This window comes from Doryrhamphus excisus, linkage group LG17, assembly GCF_037039965.1.
Source record: "Doryrhamphus excisus strain RoL-2023G ecotype Guam linkage group LG17, RoL_Dexc_Guam_v1.1, whole genome shotgun sequence".
NCBI lineage: Eukaryota > Metazoa > Chordata > Actinopteri > Syngnathiformes > Syngnathidae > Doryrhamphus > Doryrhamphus excisus.
Genome location: NC_136373.1, coordinates 6,779,447 through 6,800,516, shown reverse-complemented (window position 1 = coordinate 6,800,516; position 21,070 = coordinate 6,779,447). Strand labels below are relative to the sequence as shown.

The 21,070-nt window shown below is 43.1% G+C and overlaps 1 protein-coding gene across 2 annotated transcripts in view; it reads right to left on the bottom strand.

Annotated features, from left to right (window-relative positions):
- Nucleotides 1-21,070, bottom strand: part of lamb2 (laminin, beta 2 (laminin S)) — a 37,739-nt gene that overhangs the window by 1,313 nt on the left and 15,356 nt on the right. The window contains exons 7-35 of one of the 2 annotated variants that reach the window (XM_058084771.2): nt 17,772-17,835; nt 15,568-15,770; nt 15,361-15,481; nt 14,175-14,363; nt 13,909-14,088; nt 13,345-13,457; nt 11,801-11,880; nt 11,441-11,576; nt 11,211-11,369; nt 11,008-11,135; nt 9,338-9,470; nt 9,068-9,260; nt 8,826-8,969; nt 8,047-8,278; nt 7,685-7,860; nt 7,516-7,551; nt 6,616-6,840; nt 6,335-6,552; nt 4,638-4,734; nt 4,326-4,507; nt 4,069-4,259; nt 3,805-3,989; nt 3,493-3,734; nt 2,703-2,906; nt 2,474-2,618; nt 2,174-2,381; nt 1,957-2,098; nt 272-448; nt 32-191 (exon numbers count right to left, since the gene is read on the bottom strand). In XM_058084771.2, the coding sequence (XP_057940754.2) occupies nt 32-191; nt 272-448; nt 1,957-2,098; nt 2,174-2,381; nt 2,474-2,618; nt 2,703-2,906; nt 3,493-3,734; nt 3,805-3,989; nt 4,069-4,259; nt 4,326-4,507; nt 4,638-4,734; nt 6,335-6,552; nt 6,616-6,840; nt 7,516-7,551; nt 7,685-7,860; nt 8,047-8,278; nt 8,826-8,969; nt 9,068-9,260; nt 9,338-9,470; nt 11,008-11,135; nt 11,211-11,369; nt 11,441-11,576; nt 11,801-11,880; nt 13,345-13,457; nt 13,909-14,088; nt 14,175-14,363; nt 15,361-15,481; nt 15,568-15,770; nt 17,772-17,835 (4,663 nt within the window). The remainder of the gene's footprint in view (nt 1-31; nt 192-271; nt 449-1,956; nt 2,099-2,173; nt 2,382-2,473; nt 2,619-2,702; nt 2,907-3,492; nt 3,735-3,804; nt 3,990-4,068; nt 4,260-4,325; nt 4,508-4,637; nt 4,735-6,334; nt 6,553-6,615; nt 6,841-7,515; nt 7,552-7,684; nt 7,861-8,046; nt 8,279-8,825; nt 8,970-9,067; nt 9,261-9,337; nt 9,471-11,007; nt 11,136-11,210; nt 11,370-11,440; nt 11,577-11,800; nt 11,881-13,344; nt 13,458-13,908; nt 14,089-14,174; nt 14,364-15,360; nt 15,482-15,567; nt 15,771-17,771; nt 17,836-21,070) is intronic. The other variant, XM_058084772.2, reaches the window with a different exon arrangement.

The following is a 21,070-nucleotide window of genomic DNA, read 5'->3' as shown; positions in this document are numbered from 1 at the left end:
GGTATTAGCATTTCAAGTCAAGTAGCAGTACCTGCTAGTCTCTTTAGCTTATTCTGGGCGTCCTGCAGGAGCTGTTTTGCTTCATCCCGAAGCATCTCTGCTTTAGTCTTTGCATCTTGTACAGCTTTGGCCTTGGTGCTGACTCGCTGCTTCACCTCATGATACTTATCTGTCAGTTGCCCGTCTAGAATCTGGACATCCAATTGATGATTTGAGTCAGTATGGCGGCAAGGTCAATACACGACCTTGATTTGTGAACACACAATATGACCTGCTTGGCTTCGTTTGCTTTGTCTCTGGCCATGGTGGCCGTCTCTTCGGCCCGGGCTGCTGCCATGCTGTTGTTGGCACGCTTGGTCTTCAGCACACTGATCTCTCGGCCCAACGTGCCCAAACGCACCATGGCCTCGCTAAGTTCCCTCTCACCGTTCGATGTCTCTGATTCAATCTGAGGAGATGATATAATAGATACAAATGTATTTTATTTAGTGTTTTGGGGGCATGCCACCTCTTTGCTAACAATATCAATGACAACTAAAAAAGCATTGCAGAGCTCCGCCAAGCGCCAAAACTAGCATGCTAACATTAGCATGCTAACACCTTACATGGAAGGTTAAATATCCAGTAGTTTGAGAATTTTTGTACTGTGGCTAATAGCATAAATGTCCTGACTTTGTTGAATGAAGTGAATCGGTTGAGAAATGTGGAATAGTGGTCGGTATGGAAAATTTTGAATTTGGGGAAAATTTTCAATTCCCAAACATTTCATGCAAATTTGTGAACAAACCCACATACATATACCGGGGTCAGGCAAAATGATCTGACACATTTGTAGGTTAAATAAAAGGTAAATAAAGTAAAGAAACAAAAGTGTGGAAGTAGTGGTACGTATGGAAAATTTTGAATTTGGGGAAAATGTATTTATTTATTTATTTAATTCATTCATTCATTTTAAATTCCCGAACATTTAATCCAAATCCGTGAACACACCCACATACATACATATACAGGGTCAGACAAAATGATCTGACACATTTGTAGGTTAAATAAAAGGCAAATAAAGTAAAGAAACAAAAGTGTGGAAGTAGTGGTAGGTATGGAAAATTTTGAATTTGGGGAAATTTTTAATTTATTAAAAATGTATTAATTTTTTTAATTTATATTAATTTATTTAATGAAAATTATTTCAGGGTCAGGCAAAATGATCCGACACATTTGTAGGTTAAATAAAAGGCAAATAAAGTAAAACAAAAAAGTGTTTTTGTTTTTGAAAAGTACATATAATGCAATTTTTTTCCCCCTATGCCATTTTGCTTTATTTCCTTATAATTCTAAAATTTTGAATTTGGGGAAAATGTATTTAATTATTAAATTAATTATATTCATTTATTTAATTAAAATTATTTCATGAATAATTTTAAAGTCCCGAACATTTCATCCAAATCCGTGATCACACCCGCATACATACATATACAGGGTCAGGCAAAATGATCTGACACATTTGACACATTTGTAGGTTAAATAAAAGGCAAATAAAGTAAAACAAAAAAGTGTTTTTATTTTCGAAAAGTACATATAATGCCATTTTTTTTCATATAATGCCATTTTGCTTTGTTTCTTTATAATGCCATTGTTTTGCGTTTCTTTGTCAGTTGCTGCCATGAATTGAACTGGTGAGAATCGCGCTTTTATTGTGAAAAGGTTTATCAAAACGAATCACAACCAGCGTTCCGTTTGCACGTCAATCTTAGTAGACATGATCCCATAATGATCTCAAAACACCATTTTTTTCAGAGCTACTTAATCTGCATTAAAACCAAAATTTTAGTTTCTTTACTTTATTTGCGTTTTATTTAACCTACAACTATTTCATATCATTTTGCCTGACGCTGTATATACAGTATGTATAAAGTATACACTATAAGTACAAGGTTCGGGTGCTTTGTATTTCGTCACCTGTGCCAAGCGAGTCTCGGTGTCATCGATGTCCACTCTGGCTCTGGCGATTGCCTTTTCTGCAGATGTCTGAGCAGTCTTGGCGTCCACCAAGGCCTGCTTCACCGTCTCTGCTGTGGTCTTCACGCCTTCAGCATGATGCCTTCACGACACACATACAGTATGGGAGAGAGCGTTATCCAACTGTCTCCCAATCCTCCCATAATGATTATAATACCTCGCTCTCTTGGCATCCAGCAGCAGTTTTTCTGCCTTGCGCACATCATCTTGCGTCTGCGCCAAGATGGCGTCCACATTGGAGAGGCTTTGAACACGTTCCTTGATCTCGTCTGCCAGCTGTCTGATTTGGAGCGGGGAAGCTGGGATGGACAGCTCCAACACGCGGTTTGCCACCGCCTCGATGTGGTCAGGGTCCGCCCCATCCTCTGAAACAAAAAAACGTCACATTCTGTTGTACCGCTTGAGGCTACGTAGGATTAAATAAGCTCTGCTTCATTCTACTCCTGTTCGGACTCACGCATGAGGAAGTCCCTGATCTGCTTGATGAGGTCTCTTAAGTCGTTGTTGGAGCGTTCCACTTTGTTTTTGGTGACTTTCGCTTTGTCCAGTGCTGCTTGAGCTTTACCCTTGGCCTCCTCCGCTTTTGTCTTTGCCTCCGCCACCTGAGCGAGGTACCACAATCAACTCGCTGTAAAAACATCTGCTAATATTTCATTCCAGAGGAGCTATATAGATGGCGTCCGTACCTTGATGAAGAGCCCCTCCACTTCTCCCATGGCTTTGTTCAGCTGCTTCTCGGCGTGTTTGGCTCTCTCCAGGGCGTTATCGGCCGCCGCTACAGCGCCGTTACAGTTCAGGCCGCCGCAGTGACGCTTTCCCTCGTCGTCACGGCAACCTACACCACCGCAGGGGCTCTCTTCACATGGAGCGTCACCGGCAGCACCGCACACCTTTTTGTGGGACAGGTACAGTGGTATGACAAAGTTTTGTAATCTGGTCATTTTCCATATTTTCCTTTTATAAATCACTGGTTGTTTAGATCAGCAATCATTCATTCATTTTCTCGGGTTGCGGGGGGTGCTGGAGCCTATTCCAGCTGTCTTCCGGTGAGAGGTGGGGTACACCCTGGACTGGTGGCCAGCCAATCACAGGCCACATATAGACATGTTTGGATCAGCAATTCCAGTTAAATATATCATATAGCCAATTGTTCAACATCATGGTCTAGGGCAGTGATTCCCAAAGTGTGGGCCGCGGCCCCCTTGTGGGCCGTGGTGGTACTGCAGGTGGGCCATAAGAGGTAATTAAAAATATGATTTATTTTTGCAAAAATATTCATTCATTTTCTATTGCTTTTCCTCACGAGGGTTACAGGGGGTGCTGGAGCCTATCCCAGCTGTCTTCGGACAAGAGGCGGGGTACACCCTGGACTGGTGGCCAGCCAATCACAGGGCACATATAGACAAACAACCATTCACACTCACATTCATACCTATGGACAATTTGGAGTGCATTATGTTCTAAACTAAATCTGACCTTCTCGTTGATCTTCTGCACGTCCAGGCCGTTAACTTTGGTCTTGAGCTCGCTCAGCGAACGCTTGTTGCCGCCATTTTTGCGGTTAAAGTCATCCTTCTTGGAAGCAATGATGCGCTCAGCGCGACGGCGGGTGTCCGCCGAGAGGCTGACTGTGCTGGGCCTGGTCACCGTCGACTCGTTGGCGCGCCGCTCCGCATGCCGAGACGTGTTGTAAGACGTACGAATGCTGTCATACGCGCCTTTGGACGAAATGGAGGAGATCAATTGACATTTAGGGTGAAAATAAAAAATGAAAGAAGGACGACTCACCTAGAAAATTAGAGTTTTTGAGAATATCCAGCTGGTGATGGAGCTGCTCTGAAGTCAGGTTCAGTTCTTTGGCTTCTCGCTCTAATGAACTCAGATCCTTGCTTGCTTCCGAGTTGCTGTCCTGGACGACGGTCAGATCTCCTTCCAGACGGTTCAGTGTGTCAGTGGTGTCACCCACCTGAGTTCTGTGGAGATATTATCCGGTTTTTAACCTGTTCTGTAACTTATTAATGCTGAGTACTACAAGTAATAAGTAGTATGCACCTGAGCTCTTCAATAAGCTCCATCAGAGTAGTAATGGCAGCAGCGGTTGCGTTCCGTGAGTTGACGATGCCTTGAGCTTGGGCCAGTTTCTCCTCTAGATCCCTGAAAGCCTTTTCATAGACTCCAGTCAGCCCGGTGGTTTGAATCTCATGGGCGCGCTCGGCCAGAGATCTTGTTCGCACCGCCAAGTCCTGGTGGAGAAGAAACCGAGATTAGGAACTGAGGATCAGACCTCGATAGTAGATGAGATCCTGCACCTGGACGATGCGATCCCAGTCCCCAAAGCACTGATGGCAGGGCTGGCAGTTGGGGAAGATGCCGGAGAACCCTCGGGCACACTGGTCACAGCGGACCCCTGAGACCCCCTGCTGGCAGACGCAGTGACCTGTCGCACGGTTGCACTGAGACGTCTCGATGCCTCGCCAGTCGCAGTCACAAGCTGGAACCAGGAGGAAGGAAGTCAACATGGAGGTAATCTATACTACTAATCTATACTTATTCTAAACAGTAATAATATGAGAAATGTTTCGAATCTCGGGTCTGTTGCTGTGTTTGCCCGTGTTGCTGACCTCTGCACTGTGTCCTGGGGTCTCCCCAGTAGTTCTCTTGACAGTCCGTGCACGTCTTCCCACCAAATCCATCACGGCATTGACACTGGCCACTAAACTGCATCAACACATGTAGAAAAGTTTTAATGTCCTCTAAAGGAAAAAGGTACCCTTATTTATGATGTACATTAATACAAAAACAGTGGAACCGCTAAAGTTCAACGTCCCTAAGATTGTGCAATATGTAATGCCGCAAAAATGTTACTTTTAAAGTGTGCATAGAACTTTTTTTCGGCTGTTTGTGCCTATTTAGGTGGTGACAAATAGCTTTTGTCAGACCTTTTACTTCCCATACACTCAAGACCTGCCGGCATCAAGCATTCATTCATTTTCTAGCGCTTATCCTCACAAGGGTCACGGGGGTGCTGGAGCCTATCCCAGCTGTCTTCGGGCGAAAGGAGGGGTACACCTTGGACTGGTCGCCAGCCAGCCAATCACAGGGCACATATAGACAAACAACCATTCACACTCACATTCATACCTATGGACAATTTGGAGTCGCCAATTAACCTAGCATGTTTTTGGAATGTGGGAGGAAACCGGAGTACCCGGAGAAAACCCACTTATGCACAGAGAGAACATGCAAACTCCACATAGAGATGGCTGAGGGTGGAACTGAACTCAGGTCTCTGCCGTGCAGCCCCCGGCATCAAGCAAATATAGAAAAAATATGACACCCCTCTCAATACTTGCTCTCAATAATGCACCTTGCACTTTTTCGTTTCATAACGTAAACGGTGCATATTTTTATTCAAGACAGCGGGAACGATCGTGCATCAGTCACTGACTAAAAAAATTCAACACAATCCCTCATTGCGTATAATCACGTGATTTAAAGTGTGATTCAAATGTTCTACTATTAAAGGGACTCGCATCAGACAAATTAAACTTGTGTGGAATGTTTTAGCTTGACTGACATATTCAGTTCATTTGGAGCTCTTAATACATACAAATATATATCATAATTTATCTTTCTATTCACCTGAGTTCAATTCCACCCTCGGCCATCTCTGTGTGGAGTTTGCATGTTCTCCCCGTGCATGCGTGGGTTTTCTCCGGGTATTCCGGTTTCCTCCCACATTCCAAAAACATGCTAGGTTAATTGGCGACTCCAAATTGTCCATAGGTATGAATGTGAGTGTGAATGGTTGTTTGTCTATATGTGCCCTGTGATTGGCTGGCGACCAGTCCAGGGTGTACCCCGCCTCTCGCCCGAAGACAAGCTGGGATAGGCTCCAGCCCCCCCAGCGACCCTCGTGAGGATAAGCACTAGAAAATGAATGAATGAATCTTTCTGTTCATTAAATACAGTAAAAGTGGTGATTAACCATGATTAATTAGTTAAAAATCTGTGTTTAATCGGATTATAATTTTTTTTATCATTTGCCAGCCCTATTTAATATTCATTTTACACTTGAATGCCACTTCGGAAAATTAATATAACACTTTCCTCCACAAAAATTGTTTTTATGATGGTGACAGTTTGACCTTGGAACTGATTATTTTATCAATTTCCAATGGTGCATATAAAATCCAGAGTCTGACCTTAGTGGTTCTACTGTACAAATAAATAAATACTGTATAGACAAACAGGAAGTTACGTATGCATTTGAGAGTCCAATCAAATCATGCTAACAATCAGGGTTTGGTTATGCTACCTCGTTACACAACGACGTGAGTGAGTTGTGGGGGTCACAGCCACATTGATCACAGCCTTTGCCGCTAGCCAGGTTCCAGTGTCCAGGGGCGCAGTGGTCACATGTCAGCCCAATTACGTTTGGGAGACACTGGCATTGGCCTGTGGATCGCTGGCACACACAGTCTTCCCGATCCATACACTGGCTCCGGTCCGTGCCCAGGAAATTACAGATGCATTCTAAAGGGATGGGAACACCAACATGTCAACATTGTACTTTTACCAAGTCAACAAGGGACTCACTTCTGCAGTTGCGCCTGGAAGCGTCTCCAAAATAGCCGCTTCTGCAGATGCCGCAATCGGGTCCTTCCGTGTTGTAAAGGCACTTCCTGCACTCTCCGGTGCGCCTGTCGCACGAGTCCGCATCTGACATGTCTATGTTGTTGTTGCACTGGCACGGCTGACAGCGCCCACCGGGCTGGGAGGGGTTGCCATAGTGACCGGGGGCACATTCCTCACACCGGGCACCTGAAGTGAGAGATCAGTCAGTATTCCACGACTACCTTTATTGTTAAAACCAAAACGTCGACTGTATATAGTACACTATACCCAAACAACATTAAAAATAATTTCTTTTTTATAGTTTTCTAAAAAGTTTTACTTCACTTCCAATCTAATATCTCCCCTCACTCCAAGAGTTGCAACACAATTACATGCCACACGGTGCTGCGTTTTGTGTGTGTGTGTGTAACCAGTGCCAAATACTTGACATATTTGAGTCTGGTAGAAAAGGAGTACAGGAGGAAATTAGAGAAGGTGGGGAAAGATGACAGACCTCTGAGGAGAAAGGAGGGAAGTTGGACCAAGGACAGTTCGATTCTTCAATGGAAAACGGACAGGTTCAAATGTGGGTGTAGAGAACTACAATATATCCCACTGGACATCGTCTGGATATATTTATTTTTCTTAAAACTTTCCAATACAAAACTGACTCTCCCTTGTGGTAGAGTTTTATTTACCATCCAACCATGTCAGTGGGGTACAATGGCATGAATATGTTGTGCTGAGGTTCAGAAGGTGGTCTGGAGATCCTTAAAGGGACAGTCCATGTTACTACATAGTGCTTAACACGGCCAATCATAGATGAGAGAAGCTGACTTTGCCATGCGTGATATAAACTGGTGATAGTGGTGATCCACTTACGCTTACAAATGGTCAACCTGGAGCGTTTAACAATCCCTGTACCGATAATATAAGGGAGGGAGGAAACGATGACAGGTTACCACCAGCTTAGTGAGGTTTAGTTACATTCCTGTATTCCCAGGTCACAAAACTACCCACATTGTCAGAAATCATCATAAAAAAAGTTTACCTGTGTATCCCTGCTTACAGTTGCAGACAATTTGCCGGTTGCGGTTGTCTTGGTAACAAGAAGCAGCAAAATGGCGCCCACTGGTGGGGCTGTCCGGACAGGGGCATGGGCGACACGAGCTACTGCCACCAGGTGCTACCCCCAGAATTGGGTTACCATAGTAACCGTTGGCACACCTACGGACACAACAAAATCGATATAAGAAGACTCAACTTTCCAACATTCCATTAACAGCTCTTGGAATCAAAACGCTTCATTCAACAAAAAAAAAGACATTTCCTGTGACCTCCAAGCCGGATCACGGTAACTCCCGGTTTATCGGTTCGCATACTGTATATTCCCGATTTCCAGTAAGAGATCACCTGTCACATTTGTCTCCTCCGGTGTTGTCCCTGCAGTTAACGCAAGCGCCGCTCCTCTGGTCGCACTCATCAGCGTGGCCGTTGCACTGGCAAGGTCGGCAGTTAGGGAAGCCCCAGTGACCCGCTTGGCATCTGTCACACTGCTGCCCAAACGCTCCGGGGCGACACTGGCACTGTCCCGTGTACGTGTCACACAGTCGGGTCACCGAACCTTCCAGGCTGCAACCACAGGCTGCACAGCGGGAGAACGAGGCGGGCTTAATGGCAATGGTTTAATTTCATTTGAACATGCATCAGATTACAATTGAATGCATCACATAATCAGTTCACAGTTCCACATGTCCAAAAGGAGTAGGAAGAAGCAAAGCTTATTAAATCCTACCCCTCCATCTGGTACTTTTACAATCAGTAACTGTTACATTTGTTCACTTCCTGCTTTCCTAAAATAGCTTAAGTTTTTTTTTTTTTTTTTCTCCCCCGTACCGAAGTACGAGGTGATATGACCATCCAATGACATAATGGGTACCATAGTAAGTGTCAATATAGTGATATATATAGCACATCATGACTGGTTCAAGACTCTTCATCCTTGTATTTAGCAAACATCAACTGCTTGTATTGTTTCTTGAATTGGCTCATCGTTGTGCATTGTTTGACTTCCTTACTCAATCCATTCCATAGTTTGATTCCACATACTGAAATGCTATGGCTTTTTAACGTAGTCCTAGCAAATGAGTGAGTATAGGATGCATGATGGAGAAATATTTGCTTTGACTCACCAATGCAGCCTGAGGGTCCGAAACCGTATGTCCCAAAAGCACACTGCTCGCAGCGTAGACCGATGACATTGGGTCTGCAGCGACACTGACCTCCGCGGACATCGCACACAGAGCTGATGGATCCCTGTGGGTGGCAGTTACAGGCTGTCGGGGGAAAAAAGGCGGCGACATCAGATAACTAAACTACAGTGCGTACTAAGTACAATATACAAAATAAGTCAAGTAAGCGATTTTTCACTTACGCAAAGCTCCGTCGTTAATAACAGCCGACATGCTAGTGATCAACTTAGCGCAGGTGTCGCTCATGGGGGGGCGAGTCACACTCTTGGCCCCCTCGTGACAGCGATACCGCTCGTACATCTGCTTTCTTGTGTTAGATGCCAGATCCCCGGCATTGAACATCTCCAAAGAGGAATGACGAGGCATCAAGGCAATCTGGAGAGCCAAGAGAAGAGTAATTAGCACAAAGGACAGACTGAAAGGAAAGGGAGGGGGGGTGGAATTATCCTCACAGAGTCCACCAGGAGGACAGCGTTGGCCGCGCCGTTAAGGACATTGTTGGCGTCCTGATAACGTCTGAAGTCAAAGCGGATGGTGTAGGTCACACCTCTCTCCAGACAGACAGTCTGAGAAGGGACCACGAATCTGAAGGACAAAAATAGGACAACGACTAATTCCCTGATATTTATGATATTATTTTTTTGTGACAGTTATACCATTCATAGTTACATTATTACTATTATAATCATAACTGTTATGCACCATAATCTCTAGACAACCTACGTATTATTCTAATTTTTTGGCTCTTTGTATTGAGTTGTGGTCTCCTATACAGCAGCTACAAGCGTTCTAGTGTTTCCAGAATCTGCACCTATTCAGCTGTATTTCTTTGAATTCTGTGGTTCCCGCGAAAACGATTTGTTTTAATGTATTCCACCCACGGCCCGCCTCCAGGCACTCTGCTGTGGTTGGTCACTCTGTTGAGTGCATAGAAAGACTTCCGGTTTGTGCCGCCAACTTTATAGGAGTTGATAAACGCCAATTTATCTTTTTTCAAATGTCCTCTTTTAACATGCAGCCGTATGTGTTGGATCCCGTATCCGATCCGGAAGTGGAGACGGTACAATCCAATCCAATCCATTTTATTTATTTAGCACATTTTATAAACAGAGTTTCCAAAGTGCTGCACAGACTAGTAACATAAAAAGTTAAAATAAAATACAATAAATAAAGGTACAAATTGAATTTAATCCAGAACTAAAAGATCAAATAAAATGATAAATAATAAAATAGTAAAATAGATGTTAAAATATTAAAAACAAGAAGCAAAGCAAAAAAGTTTAAAAAATAAAGCCAATTAGTTAGAAAATTAAAAGCCAGAGAATAAAAGTGGGTTTTAAGACTTTAAGAGACTTAAAGCTTTCGATGTTGGGGGCCTTTTTTACTTGGGAGGGGAGAGAGTTCCATAACCACAGAAAAGGCTCGGTCCCCCCTGGTCTTAAGTCTCGTCTTGGGCACCACAAGTTGGAGCTGGCCCTCGGACCTCAGTGACCGCGCTGGAGAGTAAATTTGAATGAGGTCCGAGATGTATTTGAGGACCAGCCCCTTCAACGCCTTAAAAAAAACAATAAAATCTTAAAATCAATCCTAAAGCGAACAGGCAACCAATGCAGGGAGGCCAGAATTGAGGTGATGTGCTCCCCCTTTTTGGTTCCTGTTAAAAGCCGTGCCGCAGAGTTCTGGACTAACTGTAAGCAGGAAAAGGACTTTTGGCTAATTCCAGAGTAAAGTGCATTTTAGTAGTCCAGACGTGATGAAATAAAAGCGTGCATGACTGGCTCAAAGTGTCGCAAAGATAAAAAAGATTTAATTTTAGATAAAAGCCTAAGATGATAAAAACAGGATTTTATAACTGCATTAATTTGTTTATTGAGTTTACAGTCCGATGTTTCTCAAGAAAAGAGGTTACTTCAAGATGTCTCGCAACAGTAAGATTTAGCATTTTAGCATTGGTAACATATAATGTGTTTTGCAGGACTGTGTGTAAAAAAAAAAGTCGTGTAGAGCCACTAATTGTGGTGGGAAAAGGCTATTAGCAACCCCGCGTCCTCTATGCTATAATGCTACACAGACTAGCGCTATTTCTCCATGACTTCAACAATTGTGGCCCATTTTCACAAACCTTGCTCCAGCCGGCAAAGAGACAACAAGTTTGTCGTCATCGGGAATAGTGTTCCCACAAGGGCTGCTGGTGGGGATTGGTCCTGGTCGAATCACGGTTATCCGTACCTCTTCCCAGTCTCTTGGCATCTGGAATAGGGATGAATGTGAAAAGAAGGCATGGTTGGCATTTGGAACTTTCTACAAGGAGTGAAGCATGCATACCTGTGATTCATAGCGGATGACTAGGTCGTATTCCATGGAATAAGCAATGTTATTAATGAGGAAGTCCAAAGTGCCTCCTTCTGGTACTCGAGCAAACCCAGAAGCTGTCCATGTAGCTGGGCGGCCTGCCTGGTGCTCCCTGGTCTCCAGTGTGCAGCCCTGATACGTACATCAAATCTAAATACTGTATATTCTGTCATAAATATCATTATATTTGTCGGAAAACTCACCTGACCCATTTTGGCCAACTCAGCTTCATATAAAAAGTGGTCCAGAGCCATGAAAAAATACCCAGACTCCACCTGTGTGCATTGGCGTCCTGTCATGTGACTACGGCAGCGACATTGGCCACTCTCCATGGAGCATCTATGGTGAACGTTTTACATAACGTTTTTACATTGACTTTCCAAAACCACTATTCACTTATTTTCCAACAATCACTCCACCAATAATGTCACTTTAGATTAGAAACATCTGGAGATTATAAAACTAAAAATGCCAAAATGTTCCACCACACAATTTTATTATGCATTCCAATACCCATCCATTCATTTTCTATGCCGGTCTTCCAATGTATAAACATCACTCACTGATTATCCAAAGCTGCTCCGATGTCACATTCACAGCCTCTGCAGCCATTCAGGTCCAGGCTCAGACCCCAGTGTTCTGGCTAGGATGGATAAATATATAAATAAACGGATGGTAATGGTTATGGTTTAATTTCATTTGAACATGCATCAGATTACAATTGAATGCATCACATAATCAGTTCACAGTTCCACATGTCCAAAAGGAGTAGGAAGAAGCAAAGCTTATTAAATCCTACCCCTCCATCTGGTACTTTTACAATCAGTAACTGTTACATTTGTTCACTTCCTGCTTTCCATAATACAGTTTAAGGTTTTTTTTTGTTTTTTTAATATTTTTTTTAATAATGCACCTTGTACCAAAGTAGGAGGTGATATGACCATCCAATGACATAATGGGTACCATAGTAAGTGTCAATATAGTGATATATATAGCACATCATGACTGGTTCAAGACTCTTCATCCTTGTATTTAGCAAACATCAACTGCTTGTATTGTTTCTTGAATTGGCTCATTGTTGTGCATTGTTTGAGTTCCTTACTCAATCCATTCCATAGTTTGATTCCACATACTGAAATGCTATGGCTTTTTAACGTAGTCCTAGCATAGAAGTGTTTCAAATGTAGTTCTTCCCTGAGATCATATTTCTCTTCTCTTGTAGAGAAGTATTGGATGACATTTTTAGGGAATTGGTTATTTTTAGCCTTATGCATTATTTTAGCTGTTTGAAGATTAACTATATCAGCAAGTTTAAGTATTTGTGATTTTAGAAATAAGGAGTTAGTATGTTCTCTGTAGGCGGCATTATGAATTATCCTTACTGACCTTTTTTGCAGTACATTCAGCGAGTGAAGATTGCTTTTATAGTTATTAGCCCATATTTCCACACAATAAGTAAGATATGGTAGAACCAGAGAGTCCATTTGTATTTGCTGGTGCGTGTCCTTTCTGTTGTTACCAAACAGCATGATTTTAGTTTTACTTAGTTTCAAGGACAATCTATTATCATCAAACCATCTTTTTAGTGTGACCATTTCTTCTCTGACCTTTCAAATGATTTCATCTGTACTCCCTCCGGAACAGATAGAAAACAGATAAAAAAGAAGAGAAAGCATGAGCACCATGACAACATGAAGCCTCATCTCTTAATAAAAGACGAAAACATGAGTCACACCACTGAAGTCAACCCTGTAATCTGAAAAGCTAACATTGACAGCATTGTGGTCTATCATCACTGTCTGCTTCCTGTTATTTGACACCGTCATGGTGGATGATGCAGTAACAACACTTTATTGTGTGTGTGCAACTACTTTAACTTTTGCACAAGATTTTATACATTCTACTTTTCCGACCCGGGTCGGGGCCTGCCCATTTTTAGACCGGCAGAAACCCACACCAAGCAGAAAAGCTTCAAATCCGTGCACTAAATTTAGACCCAGGCAGAAGCTCACATTCCTGCCTGGACTATTCCTGGTTAAGTGGGACAAGACGGACAGCGAGACAATCAGGACTGTGTGTTGTCCGTCAGTAAGGATGAGGTTCTCACCAGACATTGGTCACAGCTGCGTCCGGTAACAAGACGCTTGCAGAAGCAGTCTCCGCTGACGGGGTCGCACTGGGTGTTGCCTGACACCGTTCCTCTGTGGTCACAGTGGCAGGCTGGGGGAGGGAAAAATAAGGCAATTATTTCACACAATAAATGAAAGATGTAACCATCAATAATCCTTTTGAAAAAAACAAATATGCTCATATTCCCATTTTTAAAAACCCAAATATTACCCCTGGGTTACTCTTTTTCTAACCAGAATATTCAAAAGTAATTGTGGGTCTTTGACAGGCAGGGCTCTAATTTTGGCAGGCGTGGCGCCAATGGAGTGTGGCCGGCACACTTTGCAATTTTCGTGAGCAGCGCAGTTTGGCGCACCCACGCCTCTATCACTCCCACCAAGTGGCAAAGAAGGAGAAGAAAAGGCATAACAACCAGATGACCATTGATCTCATGGTTACGTTCATGGTAATTCCAGTTGTTAAATGAAGTGAAATATAAACCACAGAACATGTAGTGTAACTCAGTGCTGCATTTGTGTGTGTTATTTATGTATATACTCACGTTGGCAGCCCTGAGGGTTGTCGGCACTCAGGCCAAAATATCCTGTCTTACATTTGTCACAGCGTTGGCCCTCAACGTTGGCCTTGCAGCGACACTGACCGGCCACCATGCCCAGTGATGGCTCTGTGTGGCTGTCGCACATGCCGCCATTCTCCGAACCGTCTGGGTCACAATCGCAGGCTGTGGGATACACAACCAATGCATTTAATAATACACAGAAGAGGGTTTTAGACATATGTACAGTATATAGTACTGTATACACTCACATATGCAGACTCGAGGGTCCCGGATGTCTTTGAAGGGGTCTTTGTAGTGAAATGGTTTACATGTTTCACAGTTTCTTCCCATGGTGTTGTGTTGACAGTCATCGCACACTCCTCCGCTGATGCTGCCAGTGGCCAAATACACCGCCATGTCAAAATGGCACACTGAAGAGTGGCTATTGCAGTTACACTCTATGGAGAAAAAAAAAAGACATAAACGGCAACTGCTTGTATTGTTTCTTGAAATGTCTCAATTTAGCGCAATGTTTACCGTATTTCTTTTTTTTTTTTTTTTTAGTTTGTGGCAATTTTTTTAATGTTTCAGTATTTGTTTTGAGCTATTTGCCAATACTAAGTGAATGTAGATATAGGTTTTCATTCATTCATTTTCTACCGCTTATCCTCACGAGGGTCGTGGGGGTGCTGGAGCCTATCCCAGCTGTCTTCGGGTGAGAGGCGGGGTACACCCTGGACTGGTAGCCAGCCAATCACAGGGCACATATAGACAAACAACCATTCACACTCACATTCATACCTATGGACAATTTGGAGTCGCCAATTAACCTAGCATGTTTTTGGAATGTGGGAGGCACAGGGAGAACATGCAAACTCCACACAGAGATGGCCGAGGGTGGGATTGAACCCAGGTCTTCGAGCTGTGAGGTCTGCGCGCTAACCATTCGACCGCCGTGCAGCCCTATAGGTTTTCAATAGCTCGTAAATATGACTAAACACACACAAAATAGTGTAAAATAATACAAATAAAATGAATTTGTAGCGGCACGGCGGTCAAGTGGTTAGCACGCAGACCTCACAGCTAGGAGACCAGGGTTCAATTCCACCCTCGGCCATCTCTGTGTGGAGTTTGCATGTTCTCCCTGTGCATGCGTGGGTTTTCTCCGCGTACTCCGGTTTCTTCCCACATTCCAAAAACATGCTAGGTTAATTGGCGACTCCAAATTGTCCATAGGTATGAACGTGAGTGTGAATGGTTGTTTGTTTATAGTATGTGCCCTGTGATTGGCTGGCAGTCCAGGGTGTACCCTGCCTTTGGCCCAAAGACAGCTGGGATAGGCTCCAGCACCCCCCGCAACCCTCGTGAGGAAAAGCGGTAGAAAATGAATGAATGAATGAATTTGTTCAGTAAAAATAAAACAATGTAACAGTTCCGTATGTTGAGTACACTGACTTTTGCAAGCATTGGTGTTGCGTCCCTCAGCAGGTCTCCACGGCATGTCGTTGTAGAAGTCGTCACAGCGCTCACAGTTTAAACCCTTGGTGTTGTGGTTGCACACACACTTGCCATGAACCTGAAAAAGAGATGGATTGACTTAGGTTAAAGCCTACAGAATGAATGTATGCACACCTTGGGAAGAAAACATGAATCGTGCCTGACCATGCCTTCTATATCACCCCTGATGCCATCGATGGGGGCGCACTCGGAGGCGTGTCCGTAGCAGAAGCAGTTTCCACGTACTACCAGCTCATAGATGGCGTAGTAGTACTTCTCTTTGATTTCAGGTCTGGGGTCCAGCAGGTTATCTCCCAGTGTGTGAAGCTTGGTGAAGTTCACCCTTAAATTGGTTATTTTCAACTGGTCTGTTCAAGACAAAAAAAACACTATTATTATAAGGCCCCTATATGACAGATAATGTAAACACATGAATGCTCAATAACCCCCATTGTGGCCGGGAGGGGGGGGGGGGGTCAGGGCCAACAGAGCATGACGGAGCTGAGTGTGTGGCATTTGGACAACAAGTTAATCATCTGCTGAGGCCTTTAAAGTTAAACTAGAGTTCAAATCCCAAATTAGATGTCAAATTGTTTCCACATTGTCAGCAACAAGCCCAGCCCAAGACATTGTTTTAGAATATTCCATAAATAAAGTAAATAATAAAGTAAACCATTGAAAGAAAATTGTACCTTGACTCAGGATGTCCGATATTGGCTTTTATTTTTTTTTGCCAAAAACGATATTGTCCAACTCTCAATTTCCGATACCGATATCAGCCGATACGTCTAACATGACATATCTCCTGCGGTAGAATGAACACATATGTGTTGTATACAGGACTTTTTTAATATCGTTTTTTATGATCGTGAAAAATCAGATACCGATATGAACCAATATTGCATTTTTATGCTGATATCGAGCTGATAATTATGGGTACCAATATTTATACCCTTTGACTTCAACTCATCACACTTAGAAACTACAGTAAAGTCTTGTTATATCGATATTCTCGGGAGTCGGAAAAAATACTGATATAACCGGACTATCCATATATCCGATCCTGCGCCGAACTGCATTAAAAGTGGGCAATAATGCACTCGACATTGTTCTATACTATAGAACAATGTCGAGCAGCTTAAATCAATCTTTGCTTAAGGATTTCAATACCAAAAAAGAAATCGGCGAACGGCTGCTTCCAGTCAACTTTATTTTTCACACTTCCACCACCAGAGCACAGCACACACACCGATTCCCGCACTTCCTGGTTCACAGGTCATGCTCAACCCGCCCCACATAGCTGGCCAAACACATGCCTGCAACAGAAGAACCAACTGCAGCATGTACATATGAAAAACAGTGATTATTGCAAGCGATAAAAAGATATCTGAATACAACACAATTAAATACATGTATTTGTACGCTTGTGTCTTCGTTGAAATAGGTGTGTATGCTATGTCAGTTGGTTCTTCTGTTGCAGGCATGTGTTTGGCCAGCTATGTGGGGCGGGTTGAGCATGACCTGTGAACCAGGAAGTGCGGGAATCGGTGTGTGTGCTGCGCTCTGGTGGTGGAAGTGTGAAAAATAAAGTTGACTGGAAGCAGCAGTTCGCCGTGTTCTTTTTTGGTATTGAAATCCTTAAGCAAAGATTGATTTAAGCTGCTTTTGTATCGATATAAGCAGACCAAATTGGTTGGCGGGAGATGAAAAGGGCATCGTAGTAACCGGATTATCATAATAACCGGGTATCATACTAACGGAACTAATTATATCATAAAAGACTAGAAATTTGCCGGGAAATGAAAATAGTATCGTAATAAGTAGTAATTCGTTATAACCGATATCAATATAACGAGACTTTACTGTATATGGACAAATTATTGGGATGGACACGGGACTTCCAAACTGGTCCCATAACATTGGCAGCAATATTGTTCAAAATGTCTTGCTAAGACTAAATAATTTTAGGAATAATTGTTTTTTGTTTTTTTTTTAATGTTCCCAGTTGTGCAAAATGTCCTGTTTAATGATCATCAAACAGTGATGTATGTTCTTACGTATGAGTACGAGTATGTATGAGTGCAAAACGTAAGAGTAGAAAAAATATGTAACATTTTAAGCAGGGACTGAAGGGTCAGGGGTCACTTGTTGCCAGATATTTGCCAAGGAGACAGATGCAGCTCATGTGCAGGCTCTGAGTGTTAAGTTAACAACACATCTTTGTGGGAGTCAAACAGCTGCTTTTACCATCTGTGCACGGAGGATGCTGTGTGTGTGTGTGTGTGTGTGTCTTATTGATGTGTACTAATAATGTGACATTATGTTTCATAGCTGGATAGACGAACAGACAAATGAAATCGATGACCTACTCTGGATGTTTGGACTGTATGGATCCTCAATCCTTATAGCTGGATCCAACACTCTGTAGATGACCTAGACATGCAGAAACCAAATATATAAAGTTTAGATCAATAATCACCTTAACCCTTAGATGCACGAGTGACTGGACCCCACACTCTTCCATAAGTGGGTCAAAAATAACCCATACAAGAACCAGGCCCCGACCAGCCCTGGGACCCGAGTGATACGCCTCCGCCTGAGAGTGGGGGTGACGAGGCGGACCCATCCAACCGTGCAATACTAGCCGCTATCGCTAGCCTGCGGAATGAAGTCGCACAGATTAAAAGCGATATATGTGCCTCTATAGAGGCACGTATACAAGTTGTCTACGCCGAAGTCAGGGAGGAACTGGCTACGATTAAAAAGGAAAACCACGCGTCCATCACAACACTGGAAAGAGCTGCGGCCTCCCGCGAGAGGACTGTTAAGGAGCTGGAGAAGACGGCTACGCTCCACTCCGACGATATCACTAATCTCCAGCGCCAGGTAACACGACTCAATTCTGAGGTGGGGAAACTAGCTGGAAAATGCGAGGACTTGGAAAGCAGGTCTCGAAGGCACAACATCAGAATTGTCGGGGTTCCCGAAGGGGGCGAAGGATCCAGGCCTCGAGACTTCGTAGCCGGGATGCTAAAAGACATGCTAGGGCTGGATGAGAAACCACTCATCGATCGAGCACACCGGGCCCTCCGGAGAAACGCCGACCCACGAGAGCCGCCTAGACCCTTCATCCTGAGGCTACACTATTTTCATGAGCTTGAGGACATCCTACGGAGAGCTAGAACGGCGAAACAACTTCATTTCCAAGGCAAGAAGATCCAAATATTCCCCGACTATCCGCCCACCGTGGCTAAGCGGAGGGCGCTGTTCAATCGAGCCAGGGAGCTACTACGCGACAAGCCCGGCGTCAGGTATGGCCTGCTATATCCTGCACGACTCCTGGTCACATACAACGGCACACAGACTTCCTACATTGACCCTAAAAAAGCTGAAGAATACGCGGAGTGTCTGTCCGGACCAGGGCCATCGGCTGCTGCGGAGGACAGATAAATCGTGGGCCTCAGGAATACCTTAGTTAGCTTTGATAGCTGACATTAGCACGGTACCTGATGCCGGGAGAAAATGACTCAAGATAAACATGCACACAAGCATTGCTGATGTTTCACTACATGATGGTAAGAAGAAGCACTGTGTGCAAAGATGAAAGACTTGGTCTACTGTGCTGCACTAGATATCCTCAGGCATGTATAGCAAGAATGTATCCTGGTGTTATTGCTGGCTCCCTTTCATATGTTTAACTGCATTTATTATTATTTCTACTAAGTTTCAGAGCTGGCAGAGCATTTTAAGTTATTAACAGGCCACCAATAGATGTGGAAGTAACTTTAGTTATTAGTTTTTTCTGTTTTAACTTCCCTAAGAAGACTCGCGCCATTCATTTTGAATTGGCTAGAGTAGTTTCTTTTGTTTTTGTTGTTAATATGGTGTTCAGGTTGACCTGGGGAGGGATAGTAGCTTGGGAAGGGCAAGAGGACCTACTTTCTGAAAAAAGTTTACTGATAGGAGTGACATGAATGACAATACTAAGGGTAAAAAGACCCTTACCTTTTGCAGCTGGAATGTACGGGGAGTTAATAACCCAGTTAAAAGAGGGAAGGTTCTGTCTCATCTGAAAACACTGACCTCGGATATTGTGTTTTTACAGGAGACCCATTTGAATAATAAATCACACGGCAGACTCAGAGCAAAGTGGATAGGCGAGATTTACCATTCGACTTTTTCTTCCAAAGCAAGGGGGACAGCAATCGTAATTAGGAAAGGCACACCCTTTGTGCAGAAAAAAACAATAGCTGATAGAGAGGGACGCTATGTTATAGTGATTGGAGAGATTCGGAATACCCCATTCACTCTGGTAAATATATACGCGCCTAACATAGATAACCCGATATTCTTTCAGAAAGTCTTTGCGTTGATACCAGATATTTCACAGACTAATCTTATAATTGGAGGAGATTTTAACACCGTTTTAGATACATATCTAGACAGATCCTCAACAAAAAAGTCTCCCAAAAATGCTTCAAGTGAATTCCTAAACACATATATAATTAATACTAATATTCTAGATATTTGGAGGATGATGAACCCCTCAGGCCGGGATTTTTCTTTCTACTCATCAGTGCATAATTCTTATAGTAGAATAGACTACTTTCTGGTCGATGCCAAACTGGCACCTTATACAGTGGATGCTCGGTATCACAGCATTGTGATCTCAGATCACAGTCCACTCTCCTTCTCAGTCTGCTTAGACCATATGGATAAGCCACACACTTCTTGGAGGCTGAATCCTTATTTGCTTACAGATAAAAAATTCCGAGAGTACTTAAAGGACCAAGTTTCATTGTACTTTGAGATGAATGATCTCCCAGAGACATCTCCCTCTATTCTGTGGGAGGCATTTAAAGCCTATATTAGAGGTAGCATAATTTCATTTGAAGCTTCAAGGAGAAAAGAAAACATATCCAAATTAAAAGATCTAGAAGAACAGATCAAAACGTTGGACCAGGAAAATGCGCGTTCTCCATCTGCATCATTACACAGAAAAATAACAACATTAAAGTATGAATATAATCAAATTATGTCTGTGAAAGTAAGCAAAGCATTCCTGTACACTAGACAAAGGTTTTTTGAATTTGGTGATAAACCACATAAATTATTAGCTCGGCAACTCCGGAAAATGGAAAGTGATAGGACAATTCATAAAGTAAAGGCCCGTGATAACACTATCCTTACAAAACCCAAAGATATTAATAACAGGTTTCTTGACTTTTATACTGATTTGTACACTTCTAAATCCGCGTCAGAATCTGAAATCATGAATAAATTTTTAGACGAATGTGAGCTGCCGAGGTTGACAGCTAAAGATTGTGAATCTTTGAACGCAGAACTTACAATCAAAGAGGTCCAAACTGCTATTGCCTCATTAAAAAGTAATAAAACACCAGGTCCTGATGGCCTCCCTGGAGAATTATATAAAACATATAAGGAAAAGCTATCCCCTTACTTATTAAAAGTATTCCAACATGCTCAAGAAAGCGGTGATTTGCCTCCAACACAAACTGAAGCTGTAATCACCGTAATTCATAAAAAGGGAAAAGACCCTCATGAGGTTGGTGCTTATCGCCCTATTTCACTCTTAAATGTGGACGGGAAGTTATTTGCCAAAATACTAGCAAACAGACTAGGCCCCCTGCTGGGGAGGTTAATCCAC